Genomic DNA, 21,343 nt, shown 5'->3' on the forward strand with positions numbered 1-21,343 from the left:
CCTATAAATGATATCCATAAAAATTGAGAAATTTTTATGATTCCTCCAAAATATATATATATATATAAATATTTTTTTTTTTCTATTATCAATAATATCATCTATGTAACATACGAATGAAAAAAAAAAGTTGAAGAATATACAAGCTATAGATAATTTAAACAAATAATAATTTTTATTTACAATTTCCTAGAATTTTAATGAATACTGTTATTATCAATTAATAGAAGCGCTTGTAACTTACGTATTTCATTTTTTTTATTATTTTACTACAATTTTTTGTTTAAAATTTTAAAAAATGTACGAGTTATATTCTATTGCCAAAAAAAAAATTACCAAATTCAACTGCTAAATTGAAAAATAATAATAAAAATTTGAACAATAAAACACTTGATGAAAATTTGGTTTTTAAAACTCTATTCTATACTATACTAAACTATTGCAATAAAGATTTTTAAAGTGTAGACAATAATTGTGATTAAATAAAAATTTACAATAATTTCTACTCTTTGTTTTTTAAATCCACATATAAAAGTGTATAGTTTTTTTCCAAGAATAAAGAAAGAAGTAAAAGAAAAAAAAATAACTATAATAAAGTATGATAATGTTTTCATTATGATAATAGAAAAAATAAATAATTGTTGGTGGTTGCAATCATGATTAAATTATGAGTACTCCCTTCTCTCTTTGGTTTAAGCTATCGAACCAATCAACAAGTTATTAATGAGTTGGTTCGTTGAAATTATTTTTCCGAGCTCGAGCGATTATACTCGAATGTAAATTTTCTACTATTCAAGCTGCATAATTATGACTGTGATAATTTGTGGAGAGGTGGAGAGGTAGGTAGGTAGCTTGCAGCTTGAGCTTACGATAATTAAAGCTTGCTCAGCTACTGAGGTGAACGGACGCGGGCGCGAGTCTCACCAATCTTATCGTGATCAGTAATTATTTAATCTATTAAATATATATTTTTTATTATATTGCAATTCATTTGCAAATTTATTAGTTTATTGATAATTTCATTTATAATTAAATAAGTATTTAGCTTAATAATAAATTATTTACGTTTCTTTGATTTTCCAAATTTCGCGTTTTTTTCATGGCATTATTTCTTTGTATAACTAATTAAGATTTAGCGTACAGTTAAAAAATTAGATTATATTTAATATTTTATAAATTTTAACAATTAATATCTAGATGTAAAAATACGTGATTGTTTTTTTTTTGTATTTTATTATTCAAAAATTTATAATAGATAGATATTTTCAGATTTTTTGTATTCTATTTTCATTGCGCAAATAATTTCATTTAATCAAAAATTCTGTTTAGTTTTTATAACATGAATTTAATTATCATTAAAATAATTAAAAAAAAAGAAATTTTTAATTTAATGTGATTATTTTATTAGCGTAGATTTTTTTTTTGCGAAGATATTTAAAGAATTTGGTTCTTTGTTTTAAGTAGTTCCAGGTATAGGCAAGTCAAACTATGGACACCGAAAAAAATGATAAAAGAGGCCGAGGAACGGCAAGTGGTAGTTCTTCGTCGCAACAACTTCAAGGAGCTTGGGCACGCCATCCAGGACCATCTTCAACCCCTGATACATCCCAAGCATATGGACCTCCACTGGTAAACTAATAAATAATTATCATTATAACCATTCATTATTATTATGCCTCCTTGTGGATAGACTGCTATAATCTAAGGTGCAGGCCAAATATTCTCGTTCACAGAGTGTAGATGAGTCCATCCGTGGACCAGCACCCGCTGAGAATATTTGTACAGATAATCAGCGACCGGGACTTGATCGTCGAGGATCTCCTACATCTAATGTTCGACCAGTTGGTATGAAAAATACTTATCTTATTTAATTTTATCTATCAAATTAAAAAATATTAAAAAAAATGTAAAATGTAATAAAATTAAATTAAACAATATAATATAAAATTTTTCTAGGAGCTAGGCGTGATACATCATCGTCATCGTCATCAAGCAATGTTGGACGTGGAGCATCGCGTGCAAGGAAATTACAGAATGCAGATCTTTTGAATTCACGGCCAGCTCATGTTAAATCATCAAAGAAAGGTTTTTACATATTTTTTATATAAATTTACTTATATTTTTATCAACATTTTTTTTAACGATTATATCGATGATGATATAATGATTATAGGAGCAGGTGGTAACGCAATAAAATTGCAAGCCAACTTCTTTAAGATTTTGAGCGCTCCAGATTGGTGTTTGTTACAATATCGCGTCGATTTCGCTCCCGAGGAAGACAGAACTGTCGTTCGCAAAGGGCTGCTTCGTCTTCATAAAGAAAGATTGGGAATTTATATGTTTGATGGTAGTGTTATGTATACTTGTAATCGCTATCACGGAGTTTCTAGAACAGTGGTAAGTTTTTAATTCATTTTAAAATTTTAATGTACTTTGTGTGATTGTTTTTTTTTATTGCAGTCAATGGAATTATTTTCGGAACGACAATCTGATAGTACAAAAATAACAATCAGTATTCGATTAGTAGGAGAATTAGCCAAGGGTGATCCGCACTATCCACAATTTTTCAACATCATCGCTCGTAAAGGATTGGAGCATCTCCGTCTCCAATTAGTTGGACGCAATTATTTCGATGCTCGTGCAAAAGTAAATTTTTATTTAATTATTTAATATTAATACAACATTTTTTATATAATAATTTCATAAAATTAATCATAATTTTTTTTTTTTTTTTTTTTTTTTTTTTTTTTTTTTTTTTTCATTATTTTAGGTAGAAATTCCTGAATACAGGTTCGAATTGTGGCCGGGTTATCAGACATCAATTCGTCAACATGAACGTGAGGTTCTGATGGGAGTGGAAATCACCCACAAAGTAATGCGTCAAGATAATTTATTGGATATCTTGAGTAGAATTCGTGCTAATGCTCGTGGTGGTGATGTTCAAGTGAGTTTAACAGGATATTTTTTAATATATTTATTATAAATTTCATGTAAGTGATTATTATTTATTTTTAGGGGGCCTGCAAAGCTGAAGTAATCGGAATAACAGTATTGACTGGCTATAATAATAACACCTATCGCATTGATGATATTGATTTTTCAAAAAATCCAACATCAACATTTAAAATGGGAAAGGATGAAACGCCAATTAGTTACATGGACTACTATCGTAATAAATACGGCATTAATATTAGCAATCGATCACAACCTCTTTTTGTTGCTCGTTTACCTCTGCGAGATCGCCGGGCTGGAAAAGACGAGTTACTTTATTTGATTCCTGAACTCTGTCGGGCCACCGGTAAAATTTTTATCTTATTAAGAAACAATAAAAAAATAATAATAATAATAAATTAAATTAATGACTTTTTAAATTTATTTTCAGGATTGACTGATGAAATGCGTACTGACTACAAGTTGATGGCAAAGTTAGCGACATTCACTCGTCTTACGCCTGACAGACGTATTGAAAGATTGTTGCACTTCAATAAACGGTTACAAGATGAACCAACTGTTGTTGAAGAGTTTCGTCAGTGGAATTTAAAATTGGATACTAAATTGGTTGAAATTCCCGCCCGGGTAATAACTTCAGAGAACATTATTTTTGGAAACATGAAACAATCAGCTACTCAAACTGCTGATTGGACTCGACATTTCCGCAGTGCAAGGCTAATTGTCTGCACTAAATTGTCTGATTGGATTCTCATTGTTCCCGAACGTGCCAGACTTGATGCAAAGGTAAGATTTAATGTCTTTCTCTTATATTATACATTTTTTTTTTTTTAATTATTTTTAACAAATTTTGAGTTTTAATTATATGCTTATAAAATAATTACAGACATTTGTTAGCAACATAATTAAAGTTAGTCAAGGAATGTCATTCGTAATTAGCCAGCCTCAACTCCGTGAAATTCGTAATGATTCGGCTCAATCGTATGCTGAAGAATTAGAGCGTGTGATGAGCCGCTCAGTTCCACAACTTATTTGCTGTATTTCAGCTAGATCACGCGCTGATGTTTACTCAGCTATCAAGAAAAAGTGCTGTCTTGATCGTCCTGTTCCAAGTCAAGTTATACTTCAAAAAAATTTAGCATCTAAAGGAGCCATGTCAATAGCTACTAAAATAGCAATACAGATAAATTGTAAGATTGGTGGCGCTCCTTGGAGTATTGACTTTGGAATGTCAGGATTGATGGTGGTTGGATTTGATGTTTGTCACGATCCTAATCAGCGTGGAACTGACTTTGGTATGTTATTTTATTATTATTACAAGAATAAAACTACTGAAGAATTGAATTAAATAATTAAATGAATTGTTTTCAGGTGCTATGGTTGCATCACTTGATCGCGGAATGACTCGATACTTTTCGGCTGTCAGCGCTCATCGTAGCAATGAAGAATTGACCAATGAATTCAGTGTCAATATGATAAAGGCGCTTCGTAAATATTCTGACTTAAATGGAGGTAAACTTCCCTCCCGTATTGTCGTCTATCGTGATGGTGTAGGTGATGGACAGATTCCATACGTATTGGAACACGAAGTAAATCATCTCCGTGAAGCTCTTGCCAAGTTCTATGGACGTGCCGAACTAGTAAAACTGGCTTTCATCATCGTCACAAAACGTATCAACACACGATTGTTTTACAATCGTCGTGAAAATCCACCACCAGGTACTGTTGTAGATGATGTTATTACAAACCCATGGAGATACGATTTCTTTATCGTGTCTCAATGTGTAAGACAAGGATCTGTCTCACCTACTGCTTATAATGTTATTTTTGACAATGTTGGGTTGGATGTGTCTAGTATCCAACGGTTGACATTCCAGTTGACTCACATGTATTTCAATTGGAGCGGAACTGTCAGAGTGCCGGCACCTTGTCAGTACGCTCACAAATTAGCATTTTTAGTTGCTCAAAGTATTCATCGATCACCAAGTAGCCACTTGGAAAGTCTTTTGTTTTTTCTTTAAATTTTTTGTATTTATACAAGTTAAGCTGATTTTTTCATTTTTTTATATACATATATATATATATATATATATATATATATATATATATTCATATATATATATATATATATATATATATATATATATATATATATATATATATATATGTATTTTTTTATTTTTTTTTTATTATAAAAATTTCTTGTTACTTTAAATAATTGAAATATTTAAATAAGACGAAACCAATTAACTATTATTGATAAATAATTATTGTATTATATTATTTTGATACATGTAGATACTTAAGAGTTATGTATTAATATTCATTATTAAACTAATTAAATAAATATTTGATGACGTATATACTTAAAACAGATATATTGATGATATTAAAAATATCTTATCATGACTAAAATTTAACTTAATTTAAAAGTTTAAATTAAAATTGTTGTCTTCGTTTTAGTTAATCAAAATATTGTGTGTTGGCAAAAATAAAATGTTTATATATATATAACAATGGATAGTTTTTAATATATTAATCCCAACATTTATGAATAATATTTTTTTTTATTTCTAATTTATTTACATGCAAATATTAAATTAAATAACTTTTTTTTATAGTAGTAAGTTCAATGTTATCATAAAAATAACTTGTGATTGCCACATAATTCATTCCAAATATAAAAAAATCTATTGTAAAGTAAGCTAGTTTTTAAACATTATATAGTTGCTAAATATTATTATTAAGTTAACTTTCATCACAATAAAAATATGGTCAATTAAATAAATTCGAATTATAGACATAAAGGCCGAGAAAAATAATTAAATTATAAAACATTTTAAAATTTACATAGGTACGTTATTTGACAAATAAAGTGTTACACAAAAAAAAACGAGTCTCGCAAAAATTATATAGTAAAAATATAAACTAAATATAGCCATAAGTTTTTGTGTTATACTCTCTTTAATTAAATACTTATAAGTATTATATTCCTATAGAATATTTTCAGCCACATCAAGATGAGCTTGGTTAAATTTGAAAATAGATTTAACTAATGCATATTCAATTACTTACTAATAAATACATTATAATAAGTTCCCAAATGTTTTTTTCTTAAAATTACAAATTATATACCTGATTGGGAACTCAATATTATTGGTCGACGAGTTGTAATATCAAACGTCATAACAACTACACTATACCAGTCTCTTGAAATATATATTTATCTATTGTTTTCGATGGATGGATTAATAAATGTTAGCTTTGGCTCATCAGAATTATAAAAGCTTTGAAACTTGTAGTAAACACACGCATCTATTTCGTTTTCAAAAAGTTTACTCTTGTTAATGTCAAGTCTATTCGCTGATAGTGAATCTATTACTTAATTTAAATTATAAAAGTGTGTGATAAAAAATCTCACGAGCCAGTTTAATAAGAAAACAATAATTCGCTAATAAAAGTGTGACATTAATTAATAAAATATGAAAATTGTAAAACTTGAGAGCAACGATGGTGTACTGTTTGAAGTTGAAGAGAGAGTGGCAAAGTTTTCAACCACGATAAAAATAATTCTTGAGGATCTTAAACAAGTAGATGAAAATGACGATGTGATTCCACTGCCACTTGTTAATTCGGCGATTCTGAAAAAAATAATCGAGTGGGCCGAATATCACAAAGATGATCCACCACCAATTGAGCAAGTTCGTAGTATTGAGGAAAGTACTGACGAGACCTGCGAATGGGACAAAAAATTCGTTGACATTGATCAGCCCACACTCTTCGATATCATTCGAGCCGCCAACTACCTCCACATTGAGGCTCTTCTGAAATTAACTTGCAAAACAGTCGCGAATATGATTAGAAGAAAATCACCAACTCAAATACGAAAAAATTTTAATCTTCCAACTCGAAACCCTGCTCCTGCTGATGATGACACCAGCACTAATAACCCAGAACCTGGGTGCTCCAAAAACAATTAAATAAATATGCATATGTATAAATATTTTTAAAAATTTCAATAAAATAGTAATTTTATTTATATGTAATTACTTTTTAAATATTTTATTTATAAACAACCTTTTCTCAACCCCCCTTCTCTAAATTATTTATTTTGTATCTTAAATTATTCGCTAAAAGTTATAATTAATTCGCAAAATTTTTAAAAATATGTCGTACACAGAATTTACTAAAATCTTTAGTTTATATGTTAATAAACTGTCATCATAAAAGACTTTGATTATAAAATTATAATATATAATATCATTTTCTGTAAATTAACAGCTAATTTTAAAAAAAAACTTTTAATATTTATCTTATTATATATATATATATATATATATATATATATTTTTTTTACACGTTGTACACATTAAAAAAATCGTCTATAGTATATTTTCATCTGACAATTTTAATTTTTCAATTATCTGGGCTATCAATAGTTGTCACTTTTTCCCACTGTTTAGTATCATTTAAATTAATAGTCTCATTTATCACATTCACTGTCACGGTCGGAATAGTTACAAGGTGAGTATTGTTCGGCCATTCAGATGACAACATCCTTACAAGCTGAGACTCTATTGTTTTATTGTTATCATTATCATTATCATCAATAAAATTATCCCGTATTATAACTCTTTCAACTTTACCTGTAGGTTGTGCTCGTTTAGTATTATTAGACAATGTTGATAATTTTTTAGTTATATAATACTGTCCAGTGTTTTCATCCCGTGAAAATCTTTGTGAGTAATTAAATGATCCATTAACAAGATTTGATCCTTTTAAACGCGGCTTTAATCTTCTTATAACATATTTTCCATGTGTACTATTTGACTTATTTCTAATTATTCTTATTGGTACTAAATTTATTTTATTTCTTTTACGTTTATTTGATAGAGTAGTTAAAGAAGTTGAAGTAGAAGTTGTTGATGGTGTTGTTGAGGGGAAAGAAGAAGATGATGATAATGATGATGATAATGGTATTGAAAAAGTTGAGGTTGATAAAAATATAGTTGAAGATGAAAATGATGGTTCTATTTCACGTCTTTTAGTATGATTTCTATATCGACTTGAATTTTTTGATTCGCCTAAAATTTTTTTATATTTATTATCAGATTCACTTGAACTACAGTCTGTAGCATAATTGGGTAGTGCAACAGAATTAGTACCATTAGGTGGAGGTTCACCATGTAGATAAGTAATAGGCCAATGTCTGCATTGATACTCACAATTATCAATTCTAGGCCGTAATGGACGATTTATTATTGGTGGTCTTAATGGCCGAGGATTCAATTGATAAGGATGATATTTTTCACTACAAGGTCTCCATTGATCTACAGAAGGGCCTACATAACACCAAGGATAATTATAACCATGTGAAAATCCACACTGATGACCAGGGTCACAACAATATTCCCAACTATCGGGCTCCGAACCTTCTGGTTGACAAGTCCAAAATCCAGCTAATCTATTTCTTTCACATTTTGTTCCTCGTTTGCAAGGATTTCCATTTACGGTAAAATGACGGAACACTGATGACTCATCGGGTCGTGTTGAAAAAAAGAATTTTTCATGATACCCATTGTTTTCATTTCCTCCTGAATATCCACCGATATCATAAGCTGGACCTAATACAGTAATTGTTGGTTTTGTTGGTATTATTGGATCTGGAACTCCTATATCGTAATAATAAGGATCATTTGGTTTTGCATATGGTTTATCTGCTATTGGTCGATGAATATTGTGCCCAGATGAATGAGGAAGTGGATAATAACTTGGTTGTTTATCATCATAACTATCGTCTGGTGAACATCTTGATTCTAATTCCTTCCAAACGTAAAGTATGTAATCATTATCATGAGTATAGTCTAAGCCAAGTCGTAAATCTCGTGAAGAAACGTCACTGAGATAACAATTGTCACCCTGAGGATCGCTACTAATTCTGTAATTTTAAAATATTATATTTGTCAGTTCTAGAAAACATTTAATTGTTTGTTTGATGGAAAAAAGGCTAAAACTCACTTGTAATTATAAGACATGCATGGAGGTGAATCTCGATGTCTCATATTTGAACATTTTCGACGACATTCAGCTTCAGAGCCAACTTTTAACGTAAATATTATTGCATACGGGGTTAATTTGCACGGCCTGTCGAACCCAGTATAACAGGAAGCTATCATATCATAATTATTTACCATAGATACTAAAAATATTATAATCAATTAATAAATAGATTTTGTTTAGTAAACTTTACCATCGTCCGGTCGAAAAGGTCTACGATCAACTGGACGATGTGCACCAGGATCAGGATGTGCTACTGGATGATGAGGCTCACAACCACGTCCAAAACTGCCTCTTTCATATAATTCGGCACCGTCCATATCTTGCATGGCCTCTGGTTTTATTTCTACTGCTGGCCAGTCGCTTAGTAAACAATTCGCTTGTCCATTTCCAGAATATCTTTCATATCTATCAAAATTTTTATTTATTTATCTGATAATAATTTTTTATATTTTAAACTTTTATAGCGGGTTATAAAGGGAATGGAAATATTAATATTATAAAGTTATTAAGTATTTCTGATTATTTTTAGAATAATACCTGAGTATATGAATATAAAAGTATATTGTATGACAAGGGTTAAAAAAAAACTGTTCTATATAGAGTTTACTATATTTTTTGTGATTACTTTTAAGTGTTGGCAGCCATCAGTCAGAAACAAGTTAATTTAAGTCTAATTATCGCAATTAAAAATATTAACATAAAATTGTTTCTTCTTATTAAATTTATATATCTTATAATTTACAGAATTTTTATTAAAAATAAAACAAAAAATTACCTGAAGACAAAACTTCGGCAGGTAAAATCTCTTGAACCAACGCAATTAACTTGACATTCACCCATACCGTCAACGCGTATTGGTTTTTTTATCATTGACGGTGGCATACTGAAACCACTCCTAACACGCCAAAAACATTCTGAAAATAAATTATTTATTTATTAAAATATCAAAGAATCTAAGAAAATAAAAAAAGTATTATTTAAAAATATTTCATACCATCCGGTGGATGTGGACGTCTAGGATTTGACGGTTTTGTTCTAACTTGACACCATTTTGAATTTTTCGTCATTGCATAAATGTCATAATCACGGTCAGGCTCAAGGTCTGTATAAAATACAAGATTTTCAAAGACTATATCACTGAGAAGACAATTGTCTGAGGGTGATGTTGCAGCTAAATTATATCTATAAAATAAATTATAAACAGATAAATAACAAAAAGATTTAAAAAATTATTTGAATTTACCTATAAGCGAATGTAAGACAAGAGAATTCTTTTTGTTCATCACACAAATTTTGACACTGTTCTAAATTCGGAGTGAGATAACTCTTTCGTATAATACCTCGTGCAAGTCTGAACCCACCAGCAGATCTAACAGAGCACAGTCGTGACGGATGAGGTAAATTTTTAGGCGGCAAAGCTGGAGTATTTGAGTAACCATAAGCTCCTCCATAATTATAATATGGTCCAGGAGGGTAATCATGATCATTAGATACTGGCGGTGGGTGAAGTGGCAGAGGTGAGGGTGGGAGTGAAAGCGGTTCTCGAGCTATAGGAAATTGAGTTGGTTTATAGTCTCCAATATAATGAGTATGATAACCATCAGCGTATGATGGGCCATATGAGTCCCAATGTCCTGGTTTCAGTGGTTTTCTACGTTCTGGATTATATGGAGCTATTTCATTTGTTTCTAAAAATACAAATTTTTTTTTTGTCCATTTAAGTCCATTTATTGTTAGTAAAATATATAGAGAAGACCAGGGCAAAATGAGACACCATTTTTTATATATAAAACAAATGATTAATCAATGGGAGCAAGTTGGATAATTTTTAACTAAGAATTTTAAAATTAAAAACAAACACTTACGAGGATTATAGTGACTTTATTTTGCCCTGATTTACCTTAAATATTTACCTGGATCAGAACCATATCCGAATTTTCTTTGAGGATATTTTGAAAAATAATTTCCTTGCCACCTGTCTGACACAGGATGACCATATGAATATCGATTTCCATTTTTTCCATTAAAATCTCCCGGCCTTGCGGGTAAATAAGGTCTTTCGGGGGCCCGATTTCTATTATCATAGTTATAAAAGTCACTTTCTGTTGGTCGTTCAGGCCTTTCAGGTCTATGATTATCATAAACAGGATAATAATCTTCAATAGGTCTTACAGGAAGGGGCCTATCTCCATTTGATCCAGGTCGAAACCACGAATCATCATGTCTTTGACCTGATTCTGGACGTCTTCCTTGATCAATTGGTCTCGATAAGTCGATAGTCAGCTGAGTATTTTCATTAAACGATCCTCCATAAGGAGCCGGTTGCGTGACGAGAGGGTTGCGAGTTGGAGGTAATCTCAGTCGTGGATCTTTTGGAATTAATGGATACCCTCTTTGTTCATCAGTATTCCAAGGCCAAAAGTCTTTTGGAATAAATGGATACTCTTTCTGTCCATCTGGGTTCCACGGTTTAGAATTAGACCACCAATTTTGTGACGATGGTCTATTTTTATCATGCCCATGGAAACAGTGATGCGTCCAGTCTCTTTCGTAAAAGTCACAACGACTATCTTGAGTAAAATCTCTATGTACATTAACCCGATTTATTGGCGTAGATGTTAACTCGCAAATACTTTTACCGGTTGTTTGAGCTCTATTATAAATAAACAAATAGATAAAATAAAGAAATAAGTTATCTAGGTAAAGATGTTGAAAAGTTAATTATAAATTTGTTACTCAAGATTTAATTTTTTTTAAGAAAATATGGATAAATTTTGATATGGTGAAATTGTTGGGCATTTTGTCCACGCGAGTATCGAAAAATTGCATCCGCACTGATGCAATGCTAAATCGGATAAACAATGCACTGAATGCACATCACTTGTATGCATGATGCTCATGAATTATAATTTAACCTAGATATTTTCCCTTTTGAGGATACAACAATCACGCCAAGCGTGGATAATCGTTAAGATTTATCGTTATCATTTTGTCGTTATAATGACGAAACAATTGTAATAAAATAGTAATAATATTGTAATAATTTATATATTTTTTTTTTTTTTTCAATTTACCTGTAATTAAAACCTTCACATGTAAAAGATCTCTCGTACTCACACATCCGATAACAATCTTCCAATCTATTACAATCCATTGATCTTCGTATGTATGAATTGATAATCCGTTTACCCGAGACCGATCTTCGAAAACAAGCTGAGAAATAAATCACAAAATTTATAAAAAAAAAAAAAAAAAAAAAAAAAAAACAATTTTATCACTAATTTTATTATTTAATCGATTTTATTATTAAACTTACGATCATTACAGTCTGCATCACGCACTATAATTACCGTATCTAAACTAATTGATTTTGATACAAAAGTCATAAATAATAAAATCCACATTTTAAACATTTTAATAAATATATTAATTAATTGATTAATTATCTACTTATAAATAAATATAATGTCAACATAATTTATATTTGACTTATTGAAATAAATAATAATCAAAATGTGGTGAAGATCAAACGGATAGTTTGAGTAATTTAAAATATGTAAACATGTTAATAAAATACATAAACTGACCGCAGAAAGAAATGAAAAATAATAGCAAAATTCAAAGACTTACATCGTTATTATATACGGAAAAGTGAATGTTTATAAATGGTGGGAGGATTTTATTACACCGTGAGGGAGGGGCTTTGTTTGATGTATCGTAGGATTAAATAAAATTATGAGTACTTACAATCATCCTCATCATCATTATCATCATCATAATTATTACTACCAATTCAATTACCTGTATGTATACATGATTTTCAACACTCATATAAATTATAATTCATCCATCAAACTCACTTTATTTTAATTCCTGTACCATATTTACGCCAACGTAATTATTAACATATATTTTAAAATGAATAACAAGATTTAAATAATTTTTAATTGTCGTGACATAAAAAAATTTAGCTGACCTTGAAAGTTCTTTAAATTATTTCAACTATATATATACATATATATTCTTAAATGTTTCAACTTCCTTTATTTAACAGCATTACGTTCCAGAATCATGAAAAACCTGATAATTATTTAAGTAATATTATTTTTTATTGTATAATCTAATGAATTTTGTAATGTTTGTTGTTTTTTGATTACTTTAAATTAAAAATGTGTCACGCAAACTTTAATGTTCAAATATTAAAAAAAAAATATTTTTATATACAAATGTAGATAAAGTAGTAAGGTAATTAAATGAAGATGAAGTAAAATGTAAGAGATAAAAAGAAAATGAAATTAGATTGTGCACAATATAATACAGCATGCCTCTCCCTTTTCTTCCGTTAATTAACTTCGCCTCTCCCCCATAGTACAAAGACACTTTTACTTTCAACCAATTTTCTTTCTTTCTATCAATCAATTATGGAATTAACGCAAAAAAAAAAAAAAAAATGAGATTAATGGTTTAAGAATTCAATGAAATTGGTTCATTGGAACATTATAAAAGAGAAAGAAAACATAAATGTCAAATTTTTCGTTATTTTTAAAATTCTAAATGCCCATACCACAACTTTTTTAAATTAATCGACCGATTTTCCATATTTTCAAACTAGATAACAGTAATAATTGTTGCAAGAAAAAGTGAATATATTATAAATATTAGATTTAAAAGTATTTGTATGGGATTATTAATTTGAATATTTATTTGTTTAGTTATAAAATGTGTATGTGTTGTTTCTGAAGAAAGATATAGGTGTAAAAAATGCACATTTACATTGTTCATTAACGACGTAATGACGAGCGTGGTCATTATTCTCAGCTCGCACGATCCTCACCGGAAGTTAATATAAGTGAGAGAATGTAACAGGGTTAATGTACGTAAATTCGTGCGTCATTTTGAAACTGTGTCAATGCCGTCTTTTCCAAAGCGATTTGTCAATTAGCTTATTAATGTAAAATCGTGCTAATAAATTAACAATCGATAATTGTTATATCATCTTCATTTTTTATAGTGATTATTATTTATCTGAAATATTTTTATTTACTTATTCTAATAGTCTATATAAGAATAAATGACAAATGACAACCCAATAAAATCGGTTTTTATTTATGTTTATTAATAAAATCGATTATTGTAAAGTTGATTTATTCTTACCTTTATCTCCTTTCAGTTCAACTCCACTTGATCCAAATAATTGTGCCTCTAAATCTTTTGACGGATTTTGTTTAATTTCATAACTACAAAAATAGAAAATTTTTTTTTGTTTCAAATGTTGTATTCAATGAAGTAAATAGAATATTATTTGAATGATTTACCCAGAGTTGATCCAATAATTATCATCATCATGAAATTGAGATTGAAATTCAAAGTTTGATTGATCATGAATTTTTTTACCGAAATCAGAATAGTACTCTAATGCTGTAGGATAATTATAGTCATCAATAACTGGTGGTAATAATTCTTTTTGACTACGAAATGTATAAAAATTATTTTGTGGATTTATTATTTTTTCTCCATAAAATGTTAATTCCTTATTTTTTTTTTCTTCTGCTGCAGGAATTTGTATGTCTTTACCAGTACTCAAGTAATAAGATTCAAAGTCATCCTGATGAAGCACTGGATTACTATTAAGCTCATTTATTTTATTTAGATAATTATTTTTGTAGTTATTTTGTTTTTTATTTATCAAAATATCAAGTATTCTTGTTCGAGCATTATTTTTAAATGACGGAGTTGTGCTAGATGTTTGTATTGGATTAATATTTAAATTAGTTTGATTTATTCTTTTGGTGAAAAATGAATTTCCAAAAGTATTTAATAAATTTGAATTGCCAAAAATTCTTCCTAAATTATTATTGATAGTCAAAGTTGGTGCAGTTTGTTTGTTATTTAAATTTGAATTAATTTTATGCTGATTATTAGCAGCAATAGGCAGCAGTAAATTTGATAAAATATTTTTTGACCAATCTTTACTAGTTCGACATCCCAATAAAGATACTCTTCCTTTAGCATATATGTCATAATCTGTATCGGCAGTGAATGGGTTTGTGCTTTGAGTTATATTTTGTCCGAGCATACACGTACCATTTCCCCTTGCTCCGACACTACAGGATAAAATTTTAATATTAAATGTAATGATGACATAAAGAATAAATATTTAAAATTCAGAAACTAGGCTTTAATTTTTTATCAACATTACAAGTGTCCTTAAGATTTAATATAAATAATAATAATAATAATAATAATAATTTACCCAAAACTAAAATAAACACAGGATGTTCCGTTGGCTGAACAAGCGGTCTCGCAATCTGAAACACTTGATGCTTCGATTGTCGTTGTTATTGAAGAATTTTCAAGACGTGAACCAATTATTATTCTTTTATAACAATCTAATGAAAAATTAAATATTGTTCAATTTATTTCAACCATTTAAATATTTTTGTTGATAAAAAAATTAAAATTTTTCTCGAATAGTTATTTTTTCTTTCAGTCGGAAATTGCTAATTCATTTGAACGAAATTTAGTTAAAAATAAAGAAACGAGACGAATAGTGGTACAGTTAAGGGAATTTTAAAGATTTAGGAAAGAATTTACTTATAAAGTAGTGATATAAAAAAAAAATCATTTGCTACAGAAAAACTATAATTTGACAAAACTATATATTTATAATGGAGTCAGATTTATAATAAAATAAATTCAATATTTTGGCTTGGGACAAGTAATAAAAAATTTTAATTATTCTATATTTAATTTATTATCAAATAATTGAATAAAGTAAACTTTATTATTTAAAAATTAACTACAAATTTAGAAAAAAAAAAAATTACCACTTGGAGTAACAAATAAACGGTTATCAATAGTAAGATCCAGCGCATAAACATTATATTTAAAAATAGTAAAACAAAATATAAAAAATAAAAAATAATTTTTAGTGTATTCCCACATCGGATATTTAATTTTTATACGTCTCTCCATCATCTCCACAATCTATCATCTCTATCATCAGCATAAACCATGACTTTCTCATTCCAATAATTATTATTATGTAAAATCTTAAAGCTTTTTAGCCCTGAAGGTTGTCTATGAGTCAACTATTTATCTTTCATCAAGTCTCCAAGACCATTAACACACACACACACACACACTCATTAATTATAAAACACTAAAATATAAAAATTAAAATATTATGTATACAGTAAATAAAATATAAAAGTTTTGTTTTTAAGTCATGTAAGATTGATTTCCTTTCCCGTAATTTAGTAATTTATTACTACATAATAATAACACAAGAGAGTAATCTCGTTATTGTAAAAACAAACGATTGTATACTGGAGTAGAATTCGCATCAACTGGCAGGATCAGGTAACTGTATCATCATTTTATACCACACTAAACAAGCACCTCTTTCACATTCTTATTTATTCTCTTCCTTCCTTTGTATACTTTTACTATAATAGGATAGGTCGTCGTTGTCGTTGTTTTCGTCTTCAACCCATAACTTAAATACCATTAGAGCTTATTGGATTATTTTGTAATTAACTATAATGCTAATCAACTAGTGATGATTGTAAAAACCAAATTCAATCATCAAGTTTTAGCTTTAAAATTGTTGAAAATTAAAAAATTAAGTATGAGGGTGTGGTAAATATTTTGTTGCATAAAAGAAAAAAAAACCGATTAAAGAAGTATGTTAATAACCACAATTATTGTAATTTAGGCAGAACAAAATAATAGAGGGCTGTAAAGTTAAAACATGATGTTCATAAAAGCATTATGTTGTTTTTACAAGCTATTGTTGGGATGGTTGAGTTTGCGAAACAATCTTGTCATTTGTTTGTACAAATAAACGATTGAGCGACGTAAATTAGTTACTCTTAAAGTAATTAGACGCACGCAAATTTAATGATAATTGTATCTCGACATTCTCGACAATCATTCATTCAATTTGAGAGTAAAGTAAATAATAAACAAATCAATTTGTTTTTTAATTATGCAATTATTAATATGATAACGGTTAATAATTTAAAATTTTAAATTAATTTTATTGGCATACGTTTAACGGAGTGATTATTTTTTTTTTGCCTTGGAGATATCTCGGTTATAATATTAATGAACATGCAGAGTAGATCCTTGATTCTTGCCCAATGAGAATTGAACGGGTCTAAATAAAACCGTGTCACGCTTCGAGAAACTCGTATACTAACAATCTTGTATTTGCCGGATGACGCATCGCTTCAGTTTTACTTGCAAGTCTACTACTACTAAATTTTTTGTATTATTTTTCTTCTTGTCTTTTCATTTATACTCTTACATTGTTTTATTATCATTGTTATTTTTTATCGCGATAACATGCATCATGAATCATTTCAGTCAAAAGTTTGTTATACGAATTTTTTATTTTTGTTACAATCATTTTATTTTCAATCACTAATTACTTTATCGTTTTATTTAACTCAAGTCTCAAATGTTTATTTCGCAGATTATTTTTATTTTTTTCTGTATTAAAATTTAAACAAGTGCCCAGAAGTTTCATGCATCGACATCCGGTTAATACGTGAAAGAAACTTATCTCGGTTATGAATCGGATATTATACAATTTATATGTTTATTATTATTATATAGTTTAGAGTGGTATCTAATGTCTAATGAAAGCCTGTTTACACAAGACAGTTAATATGAAATTAACACAAGACAGAGTCGGCTGATACTCCATTGTGAGATTAATGAGAAAAAAATTCATTTCTTTAACATTACAATTGCATTTTAATTCTCACGATTTTATTCTCTATTCTCTTTCCTATTTTATCTCTCAAGTTTTTTTAATAAAATAATTTAACTTAATTTTCGTATCGTAGAATCTATACATAGCCGAGTGCTTAATTATTATTATTTTTTAAAAAAATAGTTTTAATTAATAACAAGTATTTTTTTAGGCTTTATTAAATTATTTTTTACAATTTATTAATAAAGCTACTATGTAATTAAATATTTGTCGCTATGCATTTAAAATTACTTTACTTAATTTAATCAACAGATAGTTTTAACTAAAAAAACAAGTTAAGTTACTGTTGTTTTATAGTATTTATTAATAAATAAATGTTCAATATGCAAAATAATTTTATAGATTTTTTATGAAAATTATACTATAGAATTTGTTGAATTTTTTATATGTTTATCTTAAGTAGCCCATGGTCCGAACTCCCGAGTCTTATTTTCTTAGTTTTTCCTGAGGAGAAATAATTTACAATAAACTTTTTTCTTCCGTATTCAAACAAAGTAAATAACAACAAATTCATTTTTCGCAAGTTTGAATTACTCCGAGTAAATTTATTTAAATCAGTTTTTTTTTGCTTTTGCTTTTAAATCTGCTATACAACAGTTAAATACATATATGGTCTGTTCGGATTCTCCGCCCGGCGCTTGCAATATACCCGGGAAAATTTAAATTCATAATTAAATTTAATTAGTAGAAAAAAAGTGAATTCCCAATTAAAAAAATATATATTAATTATTAGAATTATTTGAATAATATATACACATATATATTTTAAATATACTTATACATATGTATATATGGGCCGTAGTCCCGTGTCTCCAACCTGTCTCGTAGATTGTCTTGCAGTCACGGAACGAAGTCCTGTGTCTCCAACGTGTCTCGTAGAAACGGGACTACGGCCCACATATACATATGTATAAGTATATTTAAAATAGATATGTGTATATATATTTAAAATAATTGATGAATTATATATTTTTTGTTTTATTTCAATTGGTGTGTTCGGACCCGCCACCCCAGGGTACTTTGACGCTTTTTTTGCACACGAAATTAACATTAATTTCTATTAATTAATGATCGATTCGAAATACTAAGATTCGTTTTACTTAAATTTCACTTCAATCAATACACTAATAATTAATATATATTTTTTTAATTGGTAATTCACTTTTTTTCTACTAATTAAATTTAATTATGAATTTAAATTTTCCCGGGTATATTGCAAGCGCCGGGCGGAGAATCCGAACAGACCATAAGTATACGTACTCTAAACGAAAAGTCCAACTTACTATTTTTTGATAACATTGAACCAAATATTTGAATTGCTGTTTGATTCGCAATTTAAATTGAATAATTCACGACGTTCAAAGTACGTTTAATTTTTTGAATTAAAGTATTAAACTCAAATTTCTGATATTAAATCTGTTTTTTACAATAATTTACGAATTATATGAATTTTTTTAATAATTCAAAATCTTATGATTAGGCCCAGATTATTTACAGACTTGTAAAATCCATTTGAGTCAATATTTTTAATTAAATCCTCTAATTAATATTGCATTAGGTTTTTATTTTTAAATTTGTTTTATTTATGAAAGTTTTGCACACCTTGTAACGGGTAACACTGGGGTTAATTTCAGTTGCCAATTAAAAGTTATTAATTACTTGATAAGTTGAAAAATGAACCATCCAGAACCAGAAAAGATAAACCAGTAAATAGATAAACAATATCTGAATGCAAGGAATTTAATAATAAGCCAATATTATTTTAAGTTAACATAAAATATCCCAGAAAGCAAAATTAGAAAATATACAAAACTACCCCTTTTTGCTCGGTTTAGCTCGCCGGAGTCCAGGGTTAAAAACAAAAGGGGTTTTCAAGATTGACAGACATCATTAAATATAATACTTTAAATTTTATTCAAATCAACACCTTTACATAGGCTTCGAGCTCTTGTTCTACTACCAATTATTTAAGCAAGGTTTTCATCACGGTTTATTATGATTTTTAAATACGTACACACGGTTACGCGGTCAATTCCCACACACACACACAAAATTACGCGGACTAGTAACGCGGGTCTACCCTCTCCCGGATGCTTCAGGGGTGTCTGGTCGACTTCCCCGTCGGCCCTGCACGAGTTCCCCTTCCCTAAGGGTAAGCGGATGGTCTCCGCTTAACCCCAACCTACACGGCTAGTTTTACCACCCCTTGGCAGAAGGCCTCAGAGTGGGGACCCTTAAATCTCCCCGAGAATAAAAATTTCGCTTACCTTGGTCCAGTCGGACTCGGGGTAGCCGAAGTTCCAGATGTTGTCCAGGGAATGGTCTTCCTCTAGAGAACGTCTCGGGAGACTAAGTTAAATTAAACTCTCTCACATTATTTCTTTTACATATTTTGTCTTATTTTGTATTTCTTTCAATCTCTTGAATCTTTTGAACGATTTATATAGAATTATTTTTCATGTTTCTTTCCTTTCCCTTTGATTCTCGTCGGCTCGGGACTTAGAACAATTTCCACTCGGCGCGTATTTTACACTCACACTATACACTCGTATAATCGTACTATCACACCAAAAATTAGTAATAATAATACACAGCCATAGTAAATAATAAGTCAAAATAGTTATAGTGATAGTTTTTAGTATATCCAAAAGAAATAGAGACAAATAAATGTTCAATCATAAATAAGTAGATCATAAGTAAACATGTAGTAATTAAGTATTATATAAATAGGTTTTAAGTACAAATAGTAATTATAATAGCACCATAGTTTTTAGGTTTTCGTCATAGTTATAAATAATAATACTAGTTATAAATTACAAGTAGTAATAAGTAGTAATAATTATTCTAGTAATTAAGTCATAGTAATAAGAAAATAGTAGTAATTTAAAGTACAATAGGTTAGTATAGTAGTAGATATAAGAAAACAAATAGTCGTAAGAATAAAACAATAATAGTCATACAGGAAACAAACTTGGTCCGCACAAACTGGTCTATCATCACAACTTCAAGCGTGAAAGCGCTGGGGGTGCTTTATGAACGGTTTTTATTATTTATCAGGATTTTTTTCAATTTTCATCAACCTATAGAATAATCGATTAAGATCAGTTGATTAGTAAAAATATTTCTTTACACAGTCTTCTGTTACTTAAATGCTACTACAAAGAAAAAATAAAATAACTTAAATTTGTGTCGCAAGTTAAATTCTTAAATTTATATAAATCATGAGTAAAATTGTCATCATCAGTAAAAATATAGTTATTTTTACTCAACTTTATCTTATCGTGTATGCATTTAGCTGAAATTCTCTCTAATGGAATTTATATTTGTTATGCAAATTATGAATTAACTACAAGTAATATTTTGAAATGAGTGTTAACAGACTAGTCATTAAAAATCAAAATTGTCAAGATTTATTTTTTTTTGGTCATCACCAGAATAACTTTTGGTCACACAAATTACTATCGTATAATTTCTATAAATAATGCCCAGATTTAATATTAATTAGTGAGAATTAAGTCTCAAATTTACTAAATTATAATTAAAAGTAAATAA

General features: G+C 28.7%; 3 protein-coding genes across 4 annotated transcripts; 2 read left to right on the plus strand and 1 right to left on the minus strand.

Moving 5' to 3' along the window:
* The first annotated feature begins 849 nt into the window (after positions 1-849).
* LOC103576187 (piwi-like protein Siwi) lies at positions 850-5,008 on the plus strand. Of its 2 annotated transcripts, none has more exons than XM_053738823.1 (11): positions 850-941; positions 1,465-1,629; positions 1,713-1,845; positions 1,957-2,085; positions 2,174-2,397; positions 2,461-2,646; positions 2,771-2,944; positions 3,016-3,298; positions 3,383-3,735; positions 3,836-4,244; positions 4,321-5,008. In XM_053738823.1, the coding sequence occupies exons 2-11, from the start codon at positions 1,489-1,491 to the stop codon at positions 4,968-4,970; spliced, it is 2,682 nt and encodes an 893-aa protein (XP_053594798.1). In that variant the 5' UTR covers positions 850-941; positions 1,465-1,488; the 3' UTR covers positions 4,971-5,008. The 2 variants fall into 2 exon arrangements, with proteins under 2 accessions (XP_053594798.1, XP_014300280.1); XM_014444794.2 differs by having other exon boundaries at positions 852-941; positions 1,462-1,629.
* A 1,111-nt stretch (positions 5,009-6,119) lies between these two features.
* Positions 6,120-6,929, plus strand: LOC103572853 (S-phase kinase-associated protein 1-like). The gene has a single exon (XM_053738402.1). It carries the CDS (start codon positions 6,432-6,434, stop codon positions 6,927-6,929), a length of 498 nt encoding a protein of 165 aa, XP_053594377.1. The 5' UTR covers positions 6,120-6,431.
* A 384-nt stretch (positions 6,930-7,313) lies between these two features.
* LOC103572852 (uncharacterized) lies at positions 7,314-12,591 on the minus strand. Its single transcript, XM_008551646.2, has 9 exons — positions 12,326-12,591; positions 12,084-12,222; positions 10,923-11,662; positions 10,253-10,697; positions 10,004-10,191; positions 9,785-9,923; positions 9,200-9,414; positions 8,968-9,118; positions 7,314-8,887 (listed from the first exon to the last, which is right to left on the minus strand). The coding sequence occupies exons 1-9, from the start codon at positions 12,420-12,422 to the stop codon at positions 7,366-7,368; spliced, it is 3,636 nt and encodes a 1,211-aa protein (XP_008549868.2). The 5' UTR covers positions 12,423-12,591; the 3' UTR covers positions 7,314-7,365.
* Between the last annotated feature and the right edge of the window lie 8,752 nt (positions 12,592-21,343).

Source organism: Microplitis demolitor, chromosome 4 (assembly GCF_026212275.2).
Source record: "Microplitis demolitor isolate Queensland-Clemson2020A chromosome 4, iyMicDemo2.1a, whole genome shotgun sequence".
Classification (NCBI taxonomy): Eukaryota; Metazoa; Arthropoda; class Insecta; order Hymenoptera; family Braconidae; genus Microplitis; species Microplitis demolitor.